The 27,323-nt window shown below is 54.2% G+C and overlaps 1 protein-coding gene across 1 annotated transcript in view; it reads right to left on the bottom strand.

Annotated features, from left to right (window-relative positions):
• The window catches only part of ARK2C (arkadia (RNF111) C-terminal like ring finger ubiquitin ligase 2C), a 97,889-nt gene extending 71,664 nt beyond the window's left edge, over positions 1-26,225 (bottom strand). The window contains exon 1 of the mRNA XM_059410055.1: positions 26,117-26,225. Within this exon, the coding sequence (XP_059266038.1) occupies positions 26,117-26,177 (61 nt within the window). The 5' untranslated portion in view covers positions 26,178-26,225. The remainder of the gene's footprint in view (positions 1-26,116) is intronic.
• Positions 26,226-27,323: the final 1,098 nt, after the last annotated feature.

The raw sequence follows: 27,323 nt of genomic DNA, 5'->3' as shown, positions 1-27,323 counted from the left end.
TTCCTCCCCTTTCCATAGCACTGCGGTCCCCATGGGTCCCCGAGAGCAACTTGAACACCCCCCAGGCTGGACGGTCCTTCTCTCCCTCCCGACGCAGGGTCCTGAGAGCAGCCTGACCCTCCAGTGCCTGAATGCTGGCAGCAGCCCAGACAAATTTCCTCACATGCCTGCCAAGGGCAGTCCTAGGGGCTGGGAGGGGTTCTCCCGAAGCCCCCATCTCCTAGCCCCCAGGGAAGCACTGATAACTCCTCAGTTTGGGGTCCTTTGCCTGGTGCTACCTGGCACTTGGGCCCACAAAGAGAAGAGAGCAGGGCAAGGCTGGAAAGCAGGGATTTGCCATGGAAACGTTTGAGAATAGGACACAGGCAACCTGGGTTTCCAGGTTTGTTTGTAAACGAGGTGATAGAATATCAAATGCGTTTTCTCAGGAACGCTGGGTTCCCAGGTTAGCCCACAGAAGCAGTAGGATGGCTATGCCAGTTGGGTCTGACTACCTGTTGGAGTCTGCTGTCTGACAGAACCCCCTGTGGTTCTCCCTGGCCGGCCACAAAATCATTATCCCTCCTCCCTACCTAGCCGCAGGAGTGAAGACCTCCAGCACCCTCAGTATCCCAGCAGTGAGGGCTCCAGGGAGGAGGGGAGCACCGACCTTGAATGGACCACACTGGTGGGATGAGGCTAGCTCTGTTTGGGGGAGTGAAGTGGAAGCCTCCCAGTGAAGCCCGTGCCCAAACTCATGATGCGTGTCGTCTTATTCCCGGTCCAGAGTGCCCTCATCAACCGACTTCAGTGGAGGCCATGACTGATCTCCCAATATCCATCTTTCTCTTTCGACAGTAACAGAACACCCCGTTTTCAGCTGGCCATGGCTATCTGGAATACAGACTGTTTCCCAACCTCCCTTGAAGCTAAATATAATTCAGCAACTACAAGCTCCCCAACAAGATTTATATGGAAATGGCACATGGGATTTCTAGGAAATGCCTTAATTTTGATAAGGTATCCTCACCTCTTCCTCCTTCGTATTTGCTGGAATGAAAACACCAGGGCTGGAGCTTTAGCAGTCATTTTGGGCCACAAGTGACTTTGGGAATGGAAGTCACGAATGGCAGAGCAATTAGTAGAAGGAGCCTGATTCCCTGACAGTTTGGAGCACCACACCAGCCTTGGATGGCTCCCTCCAGACTTCTACACAGGTGAGAGAAATAATCTGGATTTTAAACCAAAGAAAATGCCAACCAATACAACGATATTTCAGGTGGAGTCCATGGGGCCTCTGGCCTCAGTTCTGGCATCCCCTTTGCTCTCTACGCTCCAACCATACCAGACCGCTTCTAGGATAGGCCCTAAGCTCTAGTCTCCAAGATGCCATTCCCTTTGCTGAGCACTGTCCTCCCGTTCCTTGTCTGACTGACTCCTCCTCATCGGTCTACTCCCCTTATGTGCCACCTCCTGGGAAGGGGTTTACCTGACCCCAGCATCCGCTGAAATCCACCCCAGCAGACCGTCCATACCTCCTGCAGGCAGTGCGTAGCCTGCCTTGCCCATCCCGAACCCCCTGGGCCTGGGAGAGGGCTCAGGTTGTCAGACTGAATCAAAGTGCCCGAGTCTAGCTTCGGGACGGCTGGCCACACTGCCTTCTCATGTTAGCTTTGTGAAGTGAACACTGCTGTCTCCGCCTTCCAGGGAGGACCACTGAGGCTTGGGCAGGGGAGGCACCTCACCCAAGCTTCACCTCGGCTCAGCAGCCATGGCGGGACAGGAGCCCGGTCCTCCTGACACACTGGTTGCGTGAAGGGCTTTTGGGGGGTGGGGGCTTGGGGGTCGTCTGCGTCTCTGCAGGGACAGGCTCTGAGATGTCACTGTCAGGAGTCTCTCTTCTCGCGGTGGCCTTTTTTTAATCAAAAGAATATTTCTTGAGTACATCCTCCGAGCGAATCCTTTTCTAGACACCGGGGAACAAGGTGGGTGTCGTCCCCCTGCAGTTTTCTCCCTGAGCGCGTGAAAAGGGAAAAGATAGAAAAAGGAGCTGGTTGTGTGGGCATAAGGCGAGGAAGGGATGGTCCTGGGTGTCTGGAGCCTGTCACCGAGGGCCAGAGGCTCTGGGCTTTTGGGGACACGTGCTACCTCATCCCAGGAGCCCAAGAGACACTCACTTCTCCTCTGTCTGCTGACACCATACCTCAAGACCAGAGCCAGCAGTTGGGAAAGTTCACAGAGGACACCTCCGGAACACCCCTCACGGCCCTCAAGGGGGGAGCAAACGAGTGACCCACAGGATATGCCACAGGCTTCGTAACTACCATGGCCTCATTTTCCAGGACTCACAGTTCTAGAAGGCGGCTCTGAGGAGGTCCTTGGCGCCTCTCTCCTGTGGCGGTGTGTGCTCTGTGCATTCCCGCCTCTGGGCTGTCTTTCACTCGTCCACTTGCTCATGCTCCACCTTCCTCCCCACATACCTGGAGCCTCCCCGGCCATCCGCCATCCGGCCCTTCCCCTTCCTGAAGCCTGCCCTGCCCCGCCCACCCCACCCAGGCCCCCTTCCTGTAATCCTCACCGCCCTCTTGGGCTGGGTCACTCCGGGGCCTGCATGTTTTATCCTTGTTGTGGGTTGAGTTGTGTCCTGCCAAAAAGATATATTGATGTGGAAGCCCCCCCCCACCCCCATGCCTATGCCTTATTCGGATATAGGGTCTTCTCTGATGTGACCAAGCTCAACTGCAGTCACACTGATAGAGAGCCAGCCCTCGCCCAGAGACTGGTGTCCATATAAGAAGGCCATGTGTAGCCATAGAGACACACCGGAAGAAGGCCACGTGATGACAGAGGCAGAGATTAGAGGGAGGTGCCTACAAGCCAAGGACAGCCAGCCACCAGCAGAAGAGAGAAACAGCACAGAAGGGTCATTTTCAGAGCCTTCAGAGGGAGCACAGCCTGTCAACAACTTCATTCCAGACTCTTAGCTTCCAGAACTGTGACAAAAGAGATCTCTGTAGTTTTAAGCCACTCATTTAGCCTTAGGACAAGCCTAAGGCAGCCAGTACATTCCTTATCAAGACTGATGCCCTGTGTCCCTAAGCAGAAGGTGACTCTGAAACATCAGGAGGAGTCTTGTTCCCATCTATACCCAGACGTAGGGAAAGAGGTGAGTGGAGCCTGAGGGTTGCAGGAAAACCCCCTGGCACCCTGGACGGGACACCAGGAAATCCTCGCTCATCAGTCACCATGTCCTCCAGCACAGCCCCGCCAAATGAGGTCATCCCTGCCGTGCTCCCTCCCAACACCCCGTCGGGTCATCCTGGCCCTTGTCCCTTCTCACGAGGATGTGTATATTTGTGGGTCATCTGTTTCTCCCTGTCACTCAACTAGACCCTGTGCTCCCGGAAGGTCCGACAGAGGGTTCTGTTCAACACAGTATGCTCTGTCAAGGGTCACCCTTGCTGCCTAACCCAGAAGGAGAATTAACAACCGTCAGCCCTGGGGAGAGGGCTGCGGGGCAGGAAAGGAGCCTGCTCTCAGCAACGAGTCTTCCCTACCTCTCTCATTTTCCCAGGGGCAAGTGTGTGGGTTAGGGTTAGGGTTAGGGTTAGGGTTAGGGTTAGGGCTCTTCTTTAATGACAAAACAACTCATTTGCTTGTAAAAGTCACAGATCCGTAAAAATACAGATTCCTACCTCAGAAAGGTATCTGTGCGGTTGGGCCTGGGAATATGGATTTGGGCCAGCTCCCCAGGTAACCATAGTGACAGAGCCCGTTGTCCCTACCCAAGGCCACAATTGCAGCTCAGAACATTGCCCTCCGCCCCCGCCAGGGCTCCACCGGGCTCTGGAGGAAGCCTCCCCAGTCTTCCGGGTCTCAGGCTCCCCTAGTGTAAAGCCTAAGTCACCACACCACAAGCAGATTTGACCAAGGTCTCGAAGGGAGGCTGGGAGTTACGGGGACAAGAGGTGGTACCATGAGAGGAGCAGTAGTGCCACGGGGAGTGGCCTGGGGACACAGGGTTCAGGAAGGGGCACCAAGACTTTGGGCACCCACTCTTCTCTCAACCGCCTTTGTCTTGGGCTTGATTCATGGGCGTCCTTGGAGGCATGTGAGTCCTCCCCTATGTGCACACGTGTGCAGGCACACACCTGGCCTGTTGTGAGCAGATGGACAGACCCACGGTGCCCCCACCTCCTCCCTGCCTCCCCCTCCCGCAGCCTTGCCACCAGCCCTGAAGCTCTCAGGCAAAAAAAATACCAGACAGAAGGCAGAGGAGGAGGGAGAGAAGACTCCCTGAACCTATCTGGTCATTAATCAGTATGTGGCTCTGAGCAAGTCTGTTTGCCTCTCTGGGCCTCAATTTCCTCACAGGTAGAAGGGGACAGTGAGCCCAGCACCAAGAAAGACCCTGAATGCCATGCTGGGTGCCACCCTGGCCAGTCAGCACCCCTGCCCTGAGGGGTGAGGGCAGGAAAGGCAGCCGTCTGGCTCAGGGTTCGAGAACCCCCTGGACTCAGGGATGTGACCGAGACATAGAGGGCAGCATAGCAGAGGGGTGACAACTCAGACTCTGGGGTTCCCTGCCTGCGTCTGAGTCCAGCTCGGTCGCTACAAGCTGTGTGGGCTTTGGCGACCTCTCTGTGCCTCAGCTTCCCCATCCGCAAACCAGGGATAATGACGGGATCTACCTCCCAGGGATGGTAAGAGGACGGAGTGAGGCCGTGCTCAGAGTGCCCAGTAAAGGGGAAGCAGCCAGGCTCAGCTGTGCTCACAAGGGAGACAAGATTCAGCCTCTAACAGCCTCCAGAGCTCTCTCGCTGCCCTCCATGCTGGGCTTGGTAACATCCCACTGACCACAGAGCTTTTCCCCGGTGTGGACCTAAAGTAAGCACCCCTGCCTCTCCCGGCACCGCTGCCACAGCACCCCTGAACACCCCCCAACCCCTATGTCGTGAGCTATTCTGCCCCCTAGCCCATGTCACCTTCGCACGCTGCTGACCTGCTTACTTATTCACCGTGGGGCAGCCCCCACTAGAGCGTCAGCTCAGGGAAGCCGGGCTGGAGGGTTCTGGCTCACTGCTGCAACCTCAGTGCCTAGAACACGCCTGCGATGGGGTCAGCCGCTCAGTCAACATGTGGGAATGAGTGAGTGAGTGAATGAATGAAAGGAACAGAGATAAGGCCATCTCTTTGGTCTCTGATAGACCAAGCCTCTACAAGTTCCTGGCACACAGTAGGGGCTTAATAAATATTTCAGTAATAAATCAAGGGGGCAACAAGGGCGGAATGGCAGAAGCTTGGACCTTCCCTGAGCCAAACTCATCCTGGTCTAGGGCCAAGCGCCATGGGAACCCTGCCAAGGAATGGCCCATGGCTTTGGCCCGACAGCCCCATCACATGGCCATACCTCCACGGTGCTGCCCACCACAGAGGCCCTTCACCATCATCTTTATCATCATCATCGTCACCATCATCATCACCATCATCAACAGCCAATCAGATCCCTCATGTGGCGGGGCCATCCTGGGTACTTTGGTGCTGGGGTCCCAAAAGCATCATGGGGCCATGCAAGGCTTTGGCTCACGTGCGTGCAGCTGGGATTAGGGAAGGTCTTGAGGGGACAGGTGAGTTCACAAGGGGTAGAGACAAGGAGGGGAGCTGCCAGGAGCCCAGCAGAGGACAGGCAAGGGACCTCCCAGGCACTGGGAGACAGTGGCTGGGGGAGGAATGGGAGGCGTCAGCATCCTTGAAGGCTCGTCTTACTATCCAGAAGATTGGCAGTCCTCTGATAGGCACAGGAAGGGGGCTTGGATAGCTGTTTTAAAGAGAGGGAATGTCAAGGAAGTTCACATTTTTCCTAGAATATTAGCTCTGGGCATGTCTGTCCTTTCCAGGGCCTTTTAGACAACAAGTATGCCCCGTGGTCCTCACTAGCCCCTGAAGAGTAAAGCAGAAGATAATGCACCTCCCATCAGACCAGCAAAGAACCCAAGGCCCCAGAATTGTTAACAAGGCTGGTCCACATCCAAGGGGTCCCAGGAATTTTGTCTCCCAACTTGCTGACTTTCAGCCCTCCCCAATGTGCTCATCCCTCTCGGTCCTGGGGTGAGAGGGAACATGAAATGTTAAAAACAAAATGAAGGGGGATGTCTATATTGAGAAAGGAACATAGATGTTATTAATCACAAACTGGACACTGACGTCTGCCCCTGAGGGTTCTACAGACTGATCTGTGGCCCCCAAAGCTGTGTGAAAAAAGCTGCCAAATTTCATCAGTTCTAGGAGGCCACCAACTGCATGGTGAACCATCCCTTTATCAAGCACGAAAAGATTTTTAAAAGGCAATTAAACTAGCACATGTGGGCATTGATCAGCTGCACTCCAGTGTCAGAGATGTGAAATGCACAAGTGTGCGTGCCGCTCAGGAGCCTACTGACACTGATAAAGGCAGTATGTTGTGTGAACAGCCTAAAGTGTGGGGCAGAGACCCCAGGAAGAGTCTAACCAATGCCGGACACTCTTGTCAAGATTTCTCCTGTTTCTCCTGTTTGTGAATAGCATGGTTAGATCTTGGTGCCAACGCATTCTGACCACGCTTCTTCCTCTTCCCATCATGTGCCTTGTGCCCCCAAGAAACCTCATCTTTACTGTCTCTACGGTCAGAAGCCCTCGAACCTGAATAGCCCCTCACTGGTCACAAACTGTGTTGGGACCTCGGAGGCAGGTCCCATGGTGCCCCCTCTTGCGTCCTTCGGCACACAACCGTGAGCCTCAGAGCTAGTACCGAGCCCAAACCCCCAATCCCTGATCCTGCAATGCCCCTTCCCCATCGTGACTGCTCCCGCAAGAGATTGTCCCCCAAACCCCACTCCACAGGGGTCTCTGTTAATGGGTGTGCCTCTCCCTGGGTTTTCCCCAGATAGGTGACCGCAGCATGGAAAAAGACAGAATAGTTCATCATCAGGAACAGAAAGCAGAGGAGAGGAAAGAGAATTGGGGAACCCAGAGGCTTGTGGCTCCTGCCCTCCTGATTCAGGAGCAAAAACAGAGACCAAGAGGTGGGTCCGGGTGTTCACCCTGGCTGAGGGCCCTTGGCCAAGCACCTGCCTCTCCCTGGGCTCTGTTTCCTATAAGATGGGGGGGGGGGTGAGGTGATGACCCAGGTATCTCTGGGTCCCTTCCAGCCCTGCCATTCCAGGTTTCCAGTGAAAACCAGGAAGCTAAGTCTTGACGGACAGGAAGACAGAATCACCTGGGGTACAGATAGGCCACCCACCAGGAGCCCCAGGAACCATGTTCCCAGCCCTCAACGTGGGAAGTCTGTGTCTAGTTACTGCTTCTGAGGCACACCCACTTCCCCCAGCAGAGAGTCTGAGGCAGGAAGGGGGACCTGTCCTCTATGCACACCCCCAAGCAGCTCCTAGGCCCCATCACCTCCACTCTGATTCTCAGAGTCCTTCCCCATGTCCCCCCCCCCCAACCACCTGCCTAGGGATGGGGAGGGATTTAGGGATGGGTATGTGACAGCCCCTACCAGGGACAGTGGGCTGAGGCCTAGGGAGCAAGCTGGCATGCACCAAGTACCTACTATTTACCAGGCACCTGTGCAGAAAGCTCTAGGGATCTCCTGTCTCTCACTGAGTTTCTCCAGCAGCCTGATGTGGAGGCGGTGCTCTTGACCCCCAGGCCAGCCTGCCTCTGGGGCAGTCACCATGCCTTGCCCCTGCCACAGCTCAGTGCTGCCTGCGGGCTCTCACTGAATCTCCCAACAACCCCAGGGGCCGGCCATGATTACACTGCCATTTCTCAGATGAGAAAATTGAAGCACAGAGAGGTTAAGTACCTTGCCCAAGGATGCACAGCGCTTGCTGAGGGTCTACTATACACCACCCCCTGGGCTGGGCACTTCCAGTCACTATCTCAGCCTCTGCTCTAACACCTCACTACATTCTTGTGGACAAGAGACAAAATGAGAGCTAGTCACCAGGACCACAAGAATCTGTCATTAAATGAATGAATACATCCCATCAATATGGCACAGGGGTTTGATGCCAGCGTGGAGGGTGTCTTCTCCCTTCCCACCTTGAGGCTCTATGAAGCCAAGGTGGGGGGCGTGCTAGCTCACCCACCACACTCAGTAGAGAAGTGCACACACAGGACAATCTTTAATGAGGATCACAGCAAGGCCTAATGTACGGGTCTAAGAACCAACTGAGGCAAAGGCAACTTATCTCCCAACATCTATTCTCTCCTTCTTTGGTAACAGAATGCCCCAAATTTGCTGGCACATGGCCTTCCAGAATGAAGACTACATTTCCCAGCCTCCTTTGCAGCCACACATGGTCATGTGGGTCTGTTCTGGCCAATGGGATGAGAGTGGGTGCTGGGCAGCCTGGCCTAATGTGTCCCCTTTTTTCCTCCATCCCACTGCTTGGAAAGTGGCCGTGGGGGTGAACCATCCTGGACCATGCAGAAAAGGGCCACACCCTAGGGAGGGGTGGAGCAACAAGAGAGAAGGTAACTGATGCTTGACATAGAGTACCCACAGACCATGCCTGCCCAGGACCACTAACTCCAGGCTGTTCTAGAGAGTTGCTACCTCCTTTAAACCCCCTTTATTTTGCATCGCTGCCTCCAGAGCCAAACTTACACCCTAGCGAATAAACCAGCTCCACTCGGCTAAGACAGAAATGTCTCCATAGCAGGTGCTGGCAGATTTGAGAGTTCTGGTCCACCTGAACTAAGCTCCATAAAAGGGAGTTGTGTGCTCAGAACAGCTAATACAAATGTAGACTGCATTAACACAAGTGTGGATTCTCGACTAGGGGAGGGCTTCCGATGGAGTCCATGCTGGTTTCCTTCCCATTTTGTGAGCTTTTATGAGTTCATCAAAGCAAGTGTCCTGGATGGGGCCTACAGCCCCCGAGGAGAAGGAAATGAGGGAGTTTGGCCCAAAGAAATGAGGGTGTTTGGCTCAGAAGTCTCCCCAGCAGAACCCTGCAAAAGCTGCCAAGAGCCGATGGTGGAGAAGGGAAGGCCCAGGCCTGGGAGGCAGAGGCCATAAAGCAACCATCCTGGGACAGGCCCACGAAATGCAAGGGGAAAGGCAAGGGGCAAGGTCACCGCCCATGGGCCCCTGCCACCCATCAGAGCAAGATGAGGGTTCCTTGTGTGAGTCAGATAGGCTCTCGTCCTCCACAACACAGCTCCCCCACTGACCTGCAGTGACAGGGTCTCCCAGGCTACCAGTGGAGAAAGATCTATATTGTATTCTGTTCCAGAGTACCCGCTCCACACCCACCCCCGCCGCCCCACAAAATTAGAGCCAGCCCTTGGAGGAATGCTGCTTAGGTCCATGGAGCATGAGGGCTCCTTGAGCACCTCGAGTTCTTACAGATCCCTCCCAACATACGCAGTAGCCTTACTCTCTGCGGTGTCCGTGTGCCTCCAGCCTGCCTCCAGGTTGGGAATACTGCCCCAGGTCATAGAAAGGACAGCCATATCCAAGCCGCATTTAAACCCAGGCCTCTGTTTCTAGGCCATGAAATCTAAAACCACTTCTTGCAACACCTCGGTTTTCTTATCTTTCACTTGGCTTTAATAAAAGATAACCCACAGATCCACGTAAGATGCCTGAGAGGTAAAGCCCATGCAGCCCTCCGAGGGACAGCATTCGCGAACTAATGCCTCTCTCCTACTCGGCAGGAGGGTCTCACAATGCTGGCGGGTCCCAGAGGTGCAGAGAGACAGCCTTTGCAAACTTTTCCATTTTGCTCAAGACCCAACCTCGTTCTTTGCCAGACTTTCTCCTGTCCTTTTCTCTCCAGAAAGCCAGGGAAGGAAAGCCTTTGCTTGGAGCAGGGGGAACCTGGAGGGAACCACCTTGGCTGACCCACAGACCAATACTCATCTAGGCAAGAGTGTACATTCCAGACTCTGGCATTCCCAAGCCCTACCCCCTGGCTGGGGGAATCTGCATTTTTATAAGCTCCGAGGTGATTCTTACTTGGCATAGATGAGTTTGAAGCTCCTTGGCTGGGTGAACCCCCGGCCCTCCTCTCCAGTGTCTCTCTCCCTACACAAGTGGTCGTGCTTCCCCACCTTGCTCCCTGGGCCTGCAGACGGGCCCTCCCGGGACATCCCTCACCCACACAGCGCCAGCTCGGGGAGCTCCCGGGCCTCCGGTCTCAGCGCTGCTGTTGCCTTCCATGATTTATGACTGTGACTCCCACACACACTTCGGAGCAGGAAAACCCAGCGCACTGTTCACAAATTAAATCCAGCCTTCCTCTCCTCCCAGGTAACGGGCCCATCTGATGATAGAAGAGCTTATAAACAGCTATCATCAAATTAATCTCCATGTCAGAGAAATAATAGCAGTTGTAAATAAGGCTGAGTATGCCTGGCTTCCCGGCTTGTTAGGACACTTCATAAAACAAGGCAGTAACATTAATACTGCATGGTCTCTTTAATTCCCCCAGCCACTGGGATGCGGAAACTGAGCACTAAATGAAGGGTCTTCCCGGAGCGGCAGGAGGTAACCTCAGCAGAGTAGGGCTACTGGCCACTTCCTGGCCTCATTGCTTCTTCTCCCAACTCTGCTCAAACTGTTCCCATAATCGCCCCTGGGGTTCTCTGGGTTCTCTGCCAGCCAAGCTCACTCTTCTCCATGCTCTTCACGTGGCCTTCCCACCTCCCTGTCCCCCACCCCTTGCTTCCTGATGGCATGGTCCTCAGCCTTCATCCCAGCTCGAGCCCCGCCTCCTCCAGGAAGCCCTCCAGGCCACTTGACATCCAAAAGGGGCTCTTGAGGTTTGCTTTATCCATCACCAGGTGGCTATAGTGGACAACGCATCAATTCAGCTGTGCCTCCCGCATTAGCCCACACAGACACAGCCCCTCCTGGGCCTCAGCAATGCCCCGTGGAGAAAGCAGAGCCCCGAGGATGGGGACAACTAGGTGTCGCAAGGCCCAGCTCTGAGGCAGGTCTGGGTCCCTTAACTTGGCCAGACTGACCAGGGCATATGGAGACACCCAGGACTTGTGGCTTTATCCCGACTGAAGGTCTCCACCTCCTTTTTTGGACTATTAACTGTGCGAACTCAGTGACAGTGGGATGAGGGCCTTCTCGGGCCCAGGTGGCGTGTCAGGAACAGGAAGGAGAAGAGGTCCCATCTGGAGACATTCAAGTTTGCCTTTTGTCAGAGAATGCGAGCAGGTGTCACGGGTATACCTATGCGGGGGGGGTGCGCTCGTGGTTATGTGTGCATTTATTTACATCTATGGGGGTGGGGGTACTATACGTTCTGATCCAGTACGGACGTTAGTGAGTGTGACTGAGTGTGTCTGCTGTGTCCTAAGGGTGTAGGGATTGTGCATTACGCGGGGACCGTGCGGGGGCCGAGTGTGCTGGGTTTGAGCATCTGGAGGCACTATTATGTGAACAGCAAGTGTGATGTGGATCGTGTGTCAAACGCAGCTGACGGCCAAGGGGCAAGGGGGCTCACAGCCGGGCAGGGAGAAAGCCCACCCTGCGGCATTGGCACAAGGTCATAAATACAAAAAGTTAGGAGGGAAGTCTTAGGGAGAGTAAGGCTTTGGTGAAAGGCCAGTCCCTCCAGGGTCCCCTCCACTCCCTGGCCACTGGCAGAGCTGACCCCAGGGCTGGCCTGCAAGGGTGTCACTGGAGGGAGTAACCAGCTCACCCCTGACCTCCTGATCTCAGAGTCTCAGAGATCTCTTCGGCAGATAAAGACAGCCCTCCTATGAGGAAGCCTCGGGGCCGGGGAAGGACTTCGAGATGGGCAGTCACCGGCGATGGGCCACCTTCCACGACCTTTCTTAGCCGCCATTTCCCTTCTGTATAAGGAGTTGCTGGGGGCCAGCCTTGAGCTCCATGACCTCAATGCCCGGGCCGGCATCTCCCAAACAGTCTCCATGCACCAAGTTCAAGGGCCGTTTTAGGACTCGCACGTGCATACACACAGAGGTCCGCGGTCACGGAGCGTGGGGACATCCTCCGGAGGCAGAACCAAAGGGCTCCTGAACAATGCCTTCAGCAGGCTCACATGCACTGGTGCTCCCCACCACAGGGGTGACACGCTGAGTAGTTTGCTCATTGGTGGAACATGGACTCTTCTGAACAGCTCAGGGGGTTCCAGGGTCTGGGTGGATAGTGTGGCAACCACGAGCCCAGGCCCTACTGCAAAGGTGGGCTCCAGCCCCCCGCCACACTCACCACATCCCCCTCACCTTGCCCTCCTCTGAACCCCTCCTGCCCTCCCAGCAGGCCAGAAGGTGGGGGAGCTATTCTGCCCCCTCATGGTTTCCCGGGGAGAGGGCTGTCAACCATGTTTCCTAGGCCTTCAAGGGCAGAGCCCTGGGCTCGCCCTCAGCCCTAAGCTCAGGACATACTCCTCTGCGGAGAGTGGGTACCCCTCCTTCCCAATGAAATCCAGCCAGACAGCCTCCATGCTGATTCACGGGCAACACTGCTATGCTAACACCCAGGAGTGACAAAGCCCAGCTCCCCCCCACAGGACGTGGTCCTCATTCCCAGACCTGTGGGGCGGGTGGCTCTCTGCTCCTCAGCCCACCCTGCTGCCCCCACCCCTTCTCCTGGGCGACTGTAGGCACCCCTTAAGACTCAGCTCGGGGTCACCTCCCCCAGGCAGAGAGAGCGCCCAGTACCCCCTGGGACCTTCCTGCATACTGGGTCTGTTTCGGGTAGGAAAGGAGCTCAGGAAAGTGGCTGGCACAGGTAAGTGCTATGGGAGCATTTGCTGGTGCTTTTGTTGTCTCTGCTCTTGTGTGTGTCTCCAGTGCCCAGGGCACATGCTCCATGCACAGCTGTCAGAGGAGCTGAACAAACCCACCATCATTGTAACCCTGTTGGGGGCCACTGCAGGGGCAGGGAGGGTGATCAGAACTGTCCCCATTTTACAGATGAGAACACTTTGGCTCAAAGAAGTTTTTCCTCCTCCCCTTTGTTCCCCTTACCAAATTCAAAGTGCCTTCTAAAAGCAGGCAGAGGGTTCTGCATGTGACAACTTCCTAGGAGACAGCCACATATGACAAGAGTAGCCCCATGCTCCGCGCCGGGCGTCAGGGTGGACACCATCCATCCCCCTCATTCCATTCTCACTCAGCCCAGCGGGTCGGACGAGCACGCCATTCTGCAGAGAACAGAACGAGTGCCCTGAATGGGCTGCCCACTTCAGAAGGGGCCACAAAGCCCCCAGCTCTGCTCAGGTGGCCTCACCCTCTGCAGGTGCATCCAAGGGATGGCATGTGCACCCACTGAGGCCCTCGGGCAGCCCAGCCAGACGGGGGTGGGAGAGGAGGCAGAGAATTGCCAGGGAAATGGCCAGGGCCAGGGGAGATGGCAGGGAGGAAGGGACCGGAATGGGTGGCATGACAGTGAAATGAGAGAACCCAGTGGTCCAGAAAAGAAAAAAAAAAAAAAAAACAGACGGGGGTGGCAGGCACAGGGGTCTGAACCTTCACCTCTTGGATCAGATCGGGGTTTGTGTTGGGGGGCACGTGGGGGAGGGAAGGCAGGCCGACCTGATGGCTCCCCCAGGCCGCAGAGTTCCCATCTCCCTCCTGGGGAGAAGCTCCAGGTCTGCCTCTTCCGGGAGACACTCCTGGTTTTTTCAGGCCTCCGTGACCTCTCCCCATCCTGTGTGCCAGCCCTGACCAGTTGCCTCCAGGCTGGGCCATGCTCTCTAGCCAGCATGACCATCAGCTTGGCCCTCCGTGGAGCCCAGTCTGCCTTCTCCACCCACTTCAGGTGTGCTCGGGGGTCTCCCCAGCGAGGCCAGGAGCCAAAGCTCTCTGGCTTTGGGTGCTTTGAGTGCCCATCTCAGTTCTCATTAACTGCTTCCATAGTGATGCTGAAACATGCCTGGCCCTCTCTTGCCTGGCCCTTAGGACCCCCTAGACTGTTCCAGGGTTCCAGGCCCGAACAAACAGAGTGTGTGTTCAGAGGGAACCGGGGGAGCTGGGAACCACCACTGCCGACTAAGCACCGGGTTCCAGGTGCCTTGTACTTCATCTGTACGTCTCCCCTCACCTCCCCGCTGTGCCGACACCCACCACCATCATCTCCAGTTGTCATGATGAAGGGATGAGGCTCGGGAAGGCCCAGAGTCACCTGGCTAAGCCAGAACTGAACCCGGGATTTCTGGATGTCGACATCTGTGCACTTCTTGCTACCACTTACTGTCCCCGGTTGTCCTCAAGGACCAGCCAGCAGAGGCTTGTCCTGCTCAGGAGCAGGTCTCAAAGTCAAGGCAGACCTCTGTTTGGGGCGATGAAAAAGTTTTCAAAGGAAAAAGTGGTGATAGTGACACAGTGTTGTGAATATACTCAGCGTCCATGAATTGTTTGGTTTACAATGGTTCAAACAGCAAATTTCATGCTCTACTCTAACTCCCCCTTATCTGCAGGAAATATGTTCCAAGACCCCCAGTCGATGTCTGAAACCACAGATAGCACCAAGCCCTATATATAACTGTGTTTTTTTCCGACACACACATACCTGGAATAAACTGAATTTATAAATAAAGCAGAGTAAGACATTAACAATAGCTAATAATAAATTACAACACTGGTACTAATGCACTCTAATAAAAGTTACGCGAATGTGGTCTATTTCTCAAAATATCTCACTGTGCTGTACTCACCCTTCTTCCTGTGATGATGTGAGGTGGTACCAGGCCTGCGTGAGGACAGGAAGTGAGGTGAAGGACACAGGGCCCTAAGATGTAGGGTTAGGCTGTCACTGACCTTCTGACCGTACGCCAGAGGGAGGATCATCTGTTTCTGGACTCTAGTTGACAGTGGGTAACTGAAACCCTGAACTGAAAACCTGAGAGAAGGGTGAGCCGCTGTGTACAATTTACTACAGGAACAGTGAGAGTCTTTTAGAGTCCTGAGGGGAGCCCGGCTGGGTATCCGCCACAGTAAAGCCTCCCTCACATGCTTCCTCATGGGATTCATGTCCACCTCCCCACTTGGACCCTTGCTCCCAGTCCTGGCTCTCCAGGCAAGGGAAACAATATGGCAGATTGGCAGCCATATTGAAATACCATGCTTTTCTCCACCCAGTCAAACTCCACACGGTCTTCAGCCTCACCCAGTTGTGCCTTCAACTGGGTCCAGTTGAAGCACAAAGCATTCCTCAACCACCCCTGTTGGAGCTGCTAGAGCTCGGGCCACTTCCCACTAGACTTGAGTTAAGACCCAAGAAGAGACCACTGGCCCCTCAGAGTCAAGAGACCCAGGTCCCAATCCTGACTGCGGTGCTCGGGAGCTGGCTTTGCAACTCTAGCCACTGGACTGGCTTGGGTTTCCAGCTCTGTGAAGAGATCTTGCCTCACCAGGCATGCTTCCTATCTTCCAGGGCAGCACCCGAATGACAGAGGAGTATGAAACAACCCGCCCCCAAGCACGGGGGTACAATATGGCCTGCTCGCATGAAACACGTCATCAGAGTCCTACATTTTCACTCAAAAGTTCATTTAACGTTTGTAACTGGTGACTTAAGAGTTCTTTGTCTAGTCTAATATAAAACCCCCTTTTCCCCCAGATCTAGCAGTAAAGCTGGAAATCACGCTATGTTTACGCTGGGGCAAGGCAAGGCCCTTTTTGCCAGGAGTCAGGGATACTCCCAGAGGGCAGGCCAGGCCCACCCCGTCATGGTGAGCCCAAGGAAGGACTGTGCAGGTACGGACACAGGCTTGGTGTGTACTCAGGATGCGCAGCCCCTGCTGAGGAGTGGGGACAGTGACAACAGGGCATGTCTCTAACGTCTTCCTCCGTCTTCCCACCCTCCACGCTCCTCTCCTCCGCCTGTCTCCCGGGGGAAGCTTGGACCCTTCAGGATGTGGTGAGGACAGAATGGGAAAATGCCCCCCAGGTTCCTGTCTGGGCTCCTCCCCCACCTTCTCCATCACACTCCCAGCTCACCTGGCCAGGGAGGGCCGCCTGGCTGTTTTTCCCTTCACCACCTGTGACCTCTCTCCCCCTCCCCCTTCTCGCAAGCCCACTCCTCCTGGCAGGGAGAAGGCTCTCGGCTCCTCTGGCTCTGGCAGGGCCCAAGCTCCCTCCCACAGCCTCTTGCTGCCCTCCCCTCTTGGCCTGGCTCCAGCCTGGCCTCCCAGGCGGAGGGGGGCAGCCTCAGCATCCATCCCTTCAGCTGAAGAAAGTCCAGCAGGTGCCGCCTCCCAGGCCCAGCTTCCCTCCAGAGCAGCGGACCGAGCTCCCTCTTTAGGTCTGACTTCTACCTACGTCTGGAGAGACATGGGCCTGCCAAAGGGGAGGCCAGGGCCACAGGCCACCTAACCCGGGGCTCAGGAGGAGCTCTGGTGAGCTCTGACTAAATTGAGGCCAAGGTTCTGTCCGGCTACCTCAGCACCAAGTTGGACACACAGGCTGCTGAGCCAAGGGTGACTGGCAGTGCGGGAAGCCTTGAAGAAAGGTCTGTGCACCCCGATGTTCTCCCTGTCATGTCTCACCTTCCCTAGAGCCAGATTTCTCAACTCTGCTCAGCAGGGCCCTTTCCTGGCCAGTCGGTTCCCTCTCCACCTCCAGGGAATATCCTGGAGGCTGAGGGCCTTATGGGGAGGACCATCCTTTGGCTTAAGGAAGACTCCTGGTATCTCCAACCCTGAGGGCAGGGGGTCGGCGGGGGAGAGGGCATGAATTCATTACCATCACAGAGTTCAGGAGCAGGAGAATTGCTGTAGGAGAGGTGGTCCCAGGAGACAGGAGAGGAAGCATGGAGGACTTGGCTTCTGGGGGAGCAGAGCGCCAGCAAAGCTGGCTGTGGGGGGGAGGAGGACACTGGAGAGCGCCTCCCCTGCCTCCACCCCACCCGCACATGCTTCCCTCCCACTCCCAGCCCCAGACTGGGAGCAGCAGCTGTTGCAAAGCTTCCTGCCCTTCCTTGAGACAGGTGTTGGCCGAATTCTCACTTCCTCCCAGCGGAGGGCTCCTCCACCCCCTCTCCACGTGGCAGGCCGGTGCTGAGTCAGCAGTCAGGCTTCCTCTCCTAGCTGCACCCCGCTACCTGGCGCAGTGGCTGAGCCCTGATGGGACAGGCCAATTGATGGGTGGCTTCCCAGAGCACCAGTCCCCCTGTCCGGGCTGGCACACCCCGGGGGATGTTCCAGGGAAAGGATGCAGTAGGGAACAAGGGGAACTTCTCACTTGGAGGGCAAACCCAGGCAGCAGAGCAGGCGCCCCCTGAGCTCAGGCCCTGGGCCAGGCCAGACTCCCTGCCCTCCCACAGTACGACCTGCTGCCCAGAGTTGCTCCTGGGCGTTAAAGAGCGCACGGCTGCTGCCCCTGTGGAAAGTCAAAGAGGCAATGGAAGGTGCCTCTCATCTAGGGGAAAACCCAGTGTTTTCAAGCAGGAAGGGGCCATGAGGCCGTCAGCTCCCTTGGCAGATAGCAAGTGAGTGCGCAGAGCTGGTGGCCAGTCACCGGGGCAGGGCAGGACTGTGAGCCCCAGCTGTTCCCACCCCACCCAGCATGCCCGCCACATGGCCTTTCTGAGAAATGCCACTCACTATTGCTACCGTTGCCTTAAGCAGGCTTCTCGCTCTGTTTCCTACCCATCACTTCATGGGACAAGTCCTGTAAGACAGACACCATGGGTCTAACCTCCCCACTTGACTGGTGGGCCAACTGAGACCCAGGGGAGGACATTGACCTGCCCAAGATCACAGAAGTCTATGGCAGAACAAAGACCAGCACCCAGCTCTCAATAGTTTCTGCAAACCTTCTTCCTTCCCCAAGGCCCTTCTGACCTGCCCTCCCCTCCCCTCCAGCTGTTCGGACCTATTGATGGGAGGGGCTGAGGGGGGCAAAAAGACTTCAGAGCTGTCAGCTCCAGCCCCAGACCTCTCCTCTCTGGTGGCCCCCAGCACCCCTGTAACCCAGGGCTACGGGAATGCCTTCCATGCCACTGAGCCCTGGCGCCTAGCCACGGCTCACGGGGAATACAGTGCAGCCAGTAACAGGGATGCTTGTCAAAACAACACAGGGAGGCATTGAAAGGCTGTGACACGTTACATTTAAAAAAAAAAAAAAAGGAGACTATAGGGTTGGACATTACTGTGTTTGCAGCTTGATGAAAAATATACACATGTATGCGCAGAAATGTGGGAGGAACTTCACTGGCATGATCTCAGACAGGGGGACACCTCAGAGATTTATTTTCTCCCCCTTTGGTCTATTTTCTAAATCTTCCAAAAGTCATTCTAGTCCTTCCATGATGGAACCTAGATGGAAGTTGTTGAGTGCCCAAGCTCCTCTCCCTCACATGCGCAGGGCCAACCTTTTCTGCAAACCCATGAGGCCGTGAACCTAACACTTGCCTGCCTTGGAGTCTGTCTTCTCTAGAAGGGTGAGACTGGGTGAAAACCATTCAGACTGAGATATCGGGGCACAGCGGGGCAAAGAACCCAGGATGTCCACATCACAAGAGAGGCTACGGAGAGAACAGCCTCCTGACTAAAGACGGCGTGTGTACAACCGGATAAGGGGTTTCCAAGACTGGAGAGAGAGGTTTTTGAGGAGTTGTCATGGAAACATGAAGAATTTTTCCTGGAGTGAATTTCCTAACCCCACCAGGTACTTACTAGAAGTCTTTAATCCCAAGACAGGGCCATGGTCCCCTTCCTTCTGTCACTCTTGGCGTCTCAAACTCACTGAGCTCATCTCTCCCTGAGACTGACTGGTGCTCCCATCTTCCCGGCTTGTTTCCATGGTCTTACACACTCCCCCACACCCTGAGACCTCCCTGCCCTTCAGCCTCTCCGCCAGACTTGGTTCTGCTCACTTCTTATGGTAAGGCCCCTTATGAGAATGGCCCTTGCCATCACCCAGATCTCTGATGTAGGCTTCCATCACCTCTGGAAGCATGTCGTGGCCTCCTCCCTAGCCTGAGCCCCTAAGCTCCCCACTCTGTCATCAGCGCTACTATGAGCTGTTGAAATCCCACTCTCCCCAGAGAGCTCCCGATGGCTAAAGGGACAAGTTCAAACTCTCCCAGAGCTTCTCAAGGCCTTCCAAAACTGGCTTCCAAGTATCTTCCGGCCCTTTCTCTCACATTCTCCAGACCTCGTGCTGCTTAACTCCTAGAGCTATGCTTTGGAGAGAACCATTCAAAGACAGACTTTGGTCCCGGTGCCTCCTGAGGCCACACAAGGCACACATACCCCTACGAACACACACACACACACACACACACACACACCCCGCACATACACAGCCCCCCCTGTAGGCACTTCCTACCCTCACCACATCAGCGGAGCCCCTTGGCCTTAGCCAAAGTCTCACTCCTTCCCCACCCCCACCTAGAGCCCTTCTCCCTCCTCCTCCCTGCTGAAGCACACTACCCTTTGTGGCTCATCTTAACCCCACCTCCTCAGCAAGGTCATCTCTGAGACTTTATCTGATCCCTCACGATTCAATTCCTACAGTTATGGGGGACGGAGGGCAGCCACTTCACAGGCCAGCCCCCTCGCAGGCCCTAGGCACCTGCTATCCACCAAGTGCCTTTGAATAGTCTAGACACACCCTATCAGGTATCAGGATGGTCACTATTCAGGTGATGCTCAGACAGTGGTCTAAGTTCACCCTTCAAGGCCAAGATGGGGCTGGGACTTAACCCCTGGATGGCCCTAGGCTCTCTCCCCCTCACCTGGTGCGGATGTTCTGCTGTCTGTTTCAGTGCTTTGGCATAAAACATCTTAGCATCCAGTTTCCGAAGCATTTATCTCCCAGCCTCAGCATAAGCCGCCCTTGGGAGGGCAGGCACCCCGATCCTTTTGTATCCCCCCTAACTGATCCCCAAGGAGGTACTCAGTTAAACACCCATTAACCACACGAACAAACAAGTGAGTGAGCGAATGGACAAATGACTGAGCACACGAAGTCCCAGGCATTGCGAGTGGGTTCCACTACAGGGTTACAGAGGTCTGCCTTTAGTTCTTAAGTCATCCAGAAAATCCTCAGTGCCTCTGCAAGGCAAGCCCTCCCCACCCTTCTCCCCCAACTCTCCTGGAAATAGATCAGCTCCTCTGTGGCTAAGCCATAATGGAAGCTAATAAATACTGATTCCCATACATACTACATTTAGCCAGGAATTTTTAAAGAGCTATTTAGACCCACAGAAAAACTAAGGCACAAATGTCTTGCACATTTATGCAAACAGTAGTCAAGTAGGACTGAGGTCCAGAGTCACACCCTGACAGGGAGTCCAGGGGCCTGAGACTCCTGGCCAGGGAAGGGACCTCACAATGCACCTGGATCCACAGGGACTTGTTGCTTTCCTAGGGAAGGAAACCAGTACGCTGTTCAGGGGGATGCCTTGGGGCTGTTTATTTAAAGATGGGAAGGATGGTGGGGGGGCAAGGCTGGGGCAGGAGGTGAGCAAACTGTAAGACAAAGAGAGGTGACCCACTCTGTGTCACCTGCCTCTTAGAGCACTGAGGCCTTTGATGGTCTTTCCCCCTAATCTTGGCTGGTTTCTGGATAACTGATAACTATTATTTCAGAAAACTCATCATTTAAGTGGCCCTTATCTGCTGCTAGTTTCAAGAGTCCTTTTGTTTGAAAAGATGACTGGCAAACGAGAGCTGTGCTTCATCTCGCTACAAGGTCTGTGGTGTAGGATCTAAGTAACAGATGGCTTTTCCAAAATCCTGGAGTCAAAAGTTATTAAAACGGATATGTGTCAGATGGTTGAGAGAGTAGACACAAAGTACAATGGCTTTGTAACGATTGTATCATCCAGTCAAGGGGGAAAGGGCTTCTTCATCTGAATGTGTTTCTTCTGACAATCGGGGTGAAAATAGAGCATGATTTGATAAATTGCTGAAACAGGACTTCCCATTAACCCCACTAGCTTTCTATATTATTACTAGGTTACGAGCCCATCCTTGCAATTCTGACATACATCACACTAATCGAGAAAAAGAGAATCTTAGAGCCGGTTAACATCAATGTAATAAAAGCCACTGCTCTCTAGGACAAAAACGAGGGTCATCACCTGATTTGGAGGGTAGTTTTACCACTGCTGAGGATGAGAGGGAGAATGGTTGCTTTTGCTTTCACAAATAGGAACCAAATTAAAAGTTTCATGTCAATCGAAATAAAAGAAGAAGGAGGAGGAGGAGGAGAAGCAAACAACAAAAACAAAAAATCCTTGAAGGCCTGCAGAGCTCTTCTCGCACCAACGACAGCAGGAGCCTCCTCTGGGAACGTCCATGTGTGTCCATGTGTCACAGTAAATCAGCTCAGCTCTCCCACCCAGGCTGGGGAGAGCACCAGAACAAAGGGCCAGAGCAGAAAGGGCAGTAATGGGAGGAGAGGAGAGTCCTACCAAGCCACAAAGAAGGCAAGGCAGCACTGGCCAGGCAGGGTGCACCTATGTGGAGAAGCAATGCCAGAAGAGGGGCAGAGGGACCCTGGGACACAGCCCCAGGGAGGGAGGAGGAGGTAGGGCCCAAGGAAGAGCAGCTCCAAAATGATGACCCTTTGGGGGAATCATGAATTTCTTTAATCAACCCGCTCCCCCGTGTCTAAAATGCCTCATTTAGCAAGACTTGTTCTGGGCTGAAACTGAATAGGTGTAATTGACAAATGCTTGAATTTGGGTTCCACTCTGGGGGAAAAAATACCTCTCCACTGACTTTTCAAATGTAATTATGGAAAACAGATACACGTTAAGGGCTCTTCTTCCAATTTAATTTGGGGGTAGGTCCCGACTTCCCTCCTGATCCCCACCCCACCTCCTACACACACACACACACACACACACACACACACACGCACACACGCACACACACACAGACAATGGCAGAGATCTGGCTTTCTTTCTCAAGTGAGGCACTAGGACCACAGATGAGGCAGCTGTCCGGGAACTAGGCTATAATCAGCTTTGACTGGCTTACAGCCTACAGAGGACACAGACCCTCTTATTTCTACGGTAACAGGTCAGGCTGCTGACCCTGGGATAAATGTGGGGGTGGTCTGAGTTGGTTGTTCCCAACATCTTCCTTATGCAGGATCTCAATGCAAAACTTACACTGCAGGTCCCAAGAACTTAAAGAGGCACATAGAAGAAGATGCTTTAAAATTCTAGACCATGGCTTCAACTACATGTAACATGTTACCCCTGGCATGATTTGTAAGGACAGTAAATCAATGAGACAGTAAAAGGAAAAGTTAAAACACAACTAAAAATGGGTTTTGCAGGCGAGTCTGAAATGCTACAGATTGCTAGTTAAGAACAGTATCCCTTTTCTCAACCTAAGTGTCACATCCCCACCTCTTCCCCAGCATCACAAGCTGAGAGCCCTGTAACTTTGAAACTATGGTGAAATGCGCAGGCTGCACAGGTGACCAAAGATAGCGGTTGTCTCTACACAGCTGAGCTGTTTCGGTGTGGCAGGGCAACTGACCTTCCCCAGGGCCCCAGATGTCTACTGTAAAAAGATATGGACTAGTTGGTATTAAAGTCACCATATCTGTACCACCAAAAAAAAAAAAAAGAAAGAAAGAAAGAAAGAAAGAAAAAAAAAAGGAAAGGAAGAAAAAAAAGAAAAGAAAAGAAGACAAGAAAAAGGAAAGAAAGGAAAAGGAAAAAAAATAAAAGAAAGTGATAAAAAAAAGGCATTCACTCGAATCTTACAATGGGAGGTGGGAGTGGTGGGCAGGTGGGGATAGAAAAGCAAGGGGAGGAAATCTAAACAGCAGGATACGACAATAAATGGGAAAACAGCAAGAGAAAAAGCACACTAGGTTAATATAGGAAAACTAGTTCTTTATTGAGAGATTGTATATTAGTATTAGTGGATTCTGTGTGTAACAATGTCATCATGCACACGATACAAAAAAAAAAAAAGGCTGGGCCCACCATGCTTCGGAGGGAGCAACAGAACAAAAGCAGCGTACAATGAGCAGATGGCCCGGGCTACACGACCACAGTACGTTTCAGCAGGGTGACACCTCTAACCGAGCGCTGTACATTGTCAACTGGGGGATGTCAAAAAATACAGATCATGCTTTAGTTTTAGTACAAGAAAAGGTGAAAAAGATACACAACCAAAAGGATATTTGATACAGAAAAAATTACCCACAAAATAAGAACAGGAAGTAATTCAGCACAGCAGAACACGCTATCCCTGTTTAATGGAAAACCATTTTGCTGGGGATTCGTTTTTCTTTCTTCTTCTTTTTTTTTTTTTTTTTTTTTTTTTTTTTTTGGCTCTTCCTTTTCAGATTGCCAAGTGGCAATCTGGGGCAGCCACTTGGGACTTTATTTCGGAAGGGCCCTTGAAGTAGGGACCTTATTCTTACATCACTGCCGTCGTTTTGTTTCAGTTTTCAAGCAGGTCCGGGCCGGTGAGGCAGCAGAAGGGAGCCAGCTGTTAAAGGGGCAGTTCTGAGGGCCGGGGCGGATGTCCAGAGATGCTCTTGACATCGTACCCTTAAATAATTAAGATGCCATGGCCGTGGCTCCCCCTTCAGCCAGGGACCTTGCTGCACCAAATTTTCAGAGGCTACGGAGTAGCGGCAACTGTCATTTCATCAGAGATTTTCATATATATATATGTATATACTTAGTATTTTTTGCCTCCGACTAAATGTACTCTCTTCACTTATGCCTGGGTGCTTGCCAAGAAACCAGCTGATGGTCACCCAGGTAAGTGGGAAATGGGGTGCCGGAGCCTCCAAGCCAAGGCAAAAGGAATCCACTTAACAGGGATTTACAGTGCAATGTACTCAGCTAAACAAGATGAAGATACAAAAATGGTTATTTCTCTACATCTATTCTGAAATGGCCTACATCCTATACTACTACAATGGAAACTAAAAAGAACAGACTTAAGCTGGCAAGCTATCTAACAGTTTTACAAGAAGATTGTGGTGTAGGACCTTGTTGGGTTAAGCATTAGTATCCTCTATCGAAAGGTCATGAATTCTTATCTCATTGTGCTAAATTTTACCCACAGCCCAACTCACCCTCCACCCTCGAATTTCCTGTGGGCGTGTTTGCCATGAAAGTAAACTTTGACTGACTGGGGCAGAATTTATTGGGGGGTGGCGAGAGAGGGGGGTTTGGGGGGAGGAGAACATATCAAAAATAAAATTTAAAGGCAGCGGAGCAATTTGAATTTCAAACCGTAAAATCGGCATCCTGCAATGGTATTTAGAGATCCGCGGTATTAATGAGGATGATAATGATTTAATCAGGATAATTATACTTTCAGGCTCAACATCCTTCTTAATCATTTTTGAATTTCTGCCTAGTGTAATGTTCCACACCCGTTTTGAGAGGAAATGCCAAGTAAGAAGACATAATAATTGTGTGTTGGGGGAGGGGGCTGGCATTTCCAGGGAGCGCTCACCCGGCCCCCGCCCCCGTCCTACTCCTCACACACCCCCTCCACACCCCCTCCACCGCTAGGCCGGCCTGAGATAGGGATACTGCCGCTTAAATAGCAATGCTTTCCTCAGATGGAGACAGGAGATGGTTAAGAGGGGTGTCACAATACAGCTAAATGCGGAGGCAGAAGGGTCACAGCGCACACAGCAGCGAGTTGACCATTCACTGAGCTACACAATGAAGAAAAAAAAAGATTTGATAAATGCAGAATGTCATCATTCTATCATCAACACAAAAAAAACTGCGGTTCAAACAGGCCTAAGGGGGCCAACCTTGCCTTTTAGGTTCTGGGGAGAGGCGTGGGGCTGGGGACAGCTGGGCTGGAAGAAAGAGGGCTGGGCTTTCATTTGCTTGCCCAATCGGGCCCCTGGGGCGCACTACAGCGCTGGCCCCGCGACCCCACCCCCTGCTCTGACTCGGTGGAGCAGCCCTGGTCGCAAAGGGAAGACATCATTCTGGGCGGGAGGGAGGGGGGAGTGGGGGAGGGCCTTAGCCAGCAGGGATTTAAGCAGACTTGGAGTGGGAGAGGGTAGCAGAAACATTTCCAAGAAGAGAAATGTGAGTCCAGAGGCAGAATACAAAAAGGAAAAAAAAAAAAAAAAATGAATCTAAATGCATCTCGAATTCGCTTTGGGAGGTGGGAATTTTTGATTAAAAGAAAATGGAAGAAATGTGGAGGGGGGGTGGGGAGAAGAGGGGGAAACCAAGCTATTGTTGGAGCAGAATGTAAGGGAAAGGGGATGTGGGGAAGGGGACCGTGCAAACACACCCCATATATCACAGTTAAAAACAAAGCCGGCGCCGGCCTGCTGCTTTGTCAACGCCTGCCCAGGGCAAAGGCCTGGCGTGGGGGGCGGCTTCCCACTTCATCCGCACACAGCGGAACACCCGAGGGCCGGGCACCCCGCTCCGGCCGGGACCAGGGGTGCACAGCAGTGCACGTCTGACTCCAAGGCGCACACACACTTACACACGTTCTCACATACACACACACCCAAGCATTTTGAATCCATAAATGCAACTGTCATACAAAGACAACGGGGGGGTGTAGAAAAAGGGCGACATAAAAAAAAAAAAAAAAGGGTTAAAGGGGAGAAAAGAATGGAACGGGACGGGAAATCGTGCAAGTGCCCACCGGAGGGTGGGGGCTGGGGCACGGGATAGGGCAGATAACCAGATCCCAGCTAACCAGCCAGCGGTAGCAATAACCAAAAGATGAAGGCATACAAACACAAAAAAACACAAAAACATACATATGCCTCAAAAAAACCAAGTAACAGAAAGCCAAGTACGCTTGCACACACATACACACGCGCGCGCGCACGCATACAGTCATGTATCTCTCTCCTCCTTTCGATCATACAGGGCTAGGTATTAGGGGAAGGGGCTGTGATCTGGGAGAACCGCGTCCACCGCAAAGAAGAAAAAATGGGGCTGGGGTTGGGAGGGACCCAAATTCGCCAAACCCTAACTTCACTACAAAAGCTCCCACGAGGGCGGCCACCCCCACACTGGGGGTCCCCCAAAAGGGAGAGGGGAGAAGCCACCGCTCGCCCCGCGTCCCCGCGGGTGTGCCCTAAGCCCCCCGCCGCCCGCGGCGCCCGCCCCCGCCCCGGTGCCTGCGCCGATCCACGCTCCGAAGCGGACCCCGAAAGGAAAAAGCGATACCTCTGTTTCGCACAGAGCCAAACACTGGAAGCACGAGATAGCCGACGTGGACCAGGACCATCCTGGCTCCTCGCGCGGCGGCGGCGGCGGCGGCGGCGGCGGCGGCTGCGCGCGGGCCCTTTGTGGCGCGGCTCCGGGGCGCGGGCGCGGGCGGCGGCGGGGCTGCGGGAGCCGCCGGGGCGGGAGGCGGAGCGCGGGGCGCGGGCGGCGGTGGGGCGGCGGCTGGCGGGGAGACAGATGGCCCATGGAAAGGCTCCCTTCCCGGCCCCTCTCGACATTCAAAGGCGCTGGGGCCGCAGCTGCCGCCACACAAAGGCGCGCGCAGCCAATGGGAGCGGAGCGCAGCGCGGCGCGGCCTCGCCGGAACCGCGGGGGACAGCGGGGACCGCGGGCGCGCGGGTGGCGGGCGGGGGGGAGGGAGGGGTGACGGCTGCGAGGGCGCGGGCGGCCAATCGCCTAGGCCCGCGGCCGGGCGCGGGGAGAGGGTTGGGGGGGAGGTCAGCCCCGCGGGGCGCGTGGAGACTGGCGCGGGTCCCTGGCCGCCCGCAGGCCGGAGCGCGCGCGTGCAGCGCCCCGCACACACACCCGGGCGGCATGCGCACGGAACGTGCACACACCGAGGGGGACGTGCACCCAGACATGTGGAGGTGCGTTCGTGCGTGCGGAGAGATTGGCACGAGCGCACCAAGTGCACACGACCCGGAGGTCCTTGCACACCGCGCACAGGTCACTCGGGGACGTGCGCATGGGGGCTGGCGCACGTGCAGAGCCTGACTGCGGGCACAAGTGAAGGTGGAAAACGAGCGAGCAGCCGCACACAGGACCCAGGCACTGACACACAGACATGCACACACCAAAAGCCTTGTTAAGGCAGGACACGTGCCAAGAACACATTCCCAAAGACACACAGAGGGGACACACAATGCAGATATGTACAGTCCCAGGCTCCCTGCCCGTGGCAACGCTTTGTTGCTTTTGCAGAGCACAAAGCTCACAATAATTATTCGCTGAATTGAAATCCACTCATACACTGAAGTATGTGCGTGGATTCCTTACAATGACACACTCACCCAGAAAACCCGGACCACTTGGTCACCTTCCACCCTGCTCTGACACGCCCACTTCCTCCCCGGAGGGCACGCATGACATCAGGGCTAGCAGGCTCCCTGGCATTCACAGTGGAGGCACAGTCACGGTGTCACATGTG

Source organism: Mustela nigripes, chromosome 8, assembly GCF_022355385.1.
Source record: "Mustela nigripes isolate SB6536 chromosome 8, MUSNIG.SB6536, whole genome shotgun sequence".
NCBI lineage: Eukaryota > Metazoa > Chordata > Mammalia > Carnivora > Mustelidae > Mustela > Mustela nigripes.
Note: the sequence above shows the minus strand (reverse complement) of the source record. Positions and strands in the feature narration are given on the sequence as shown.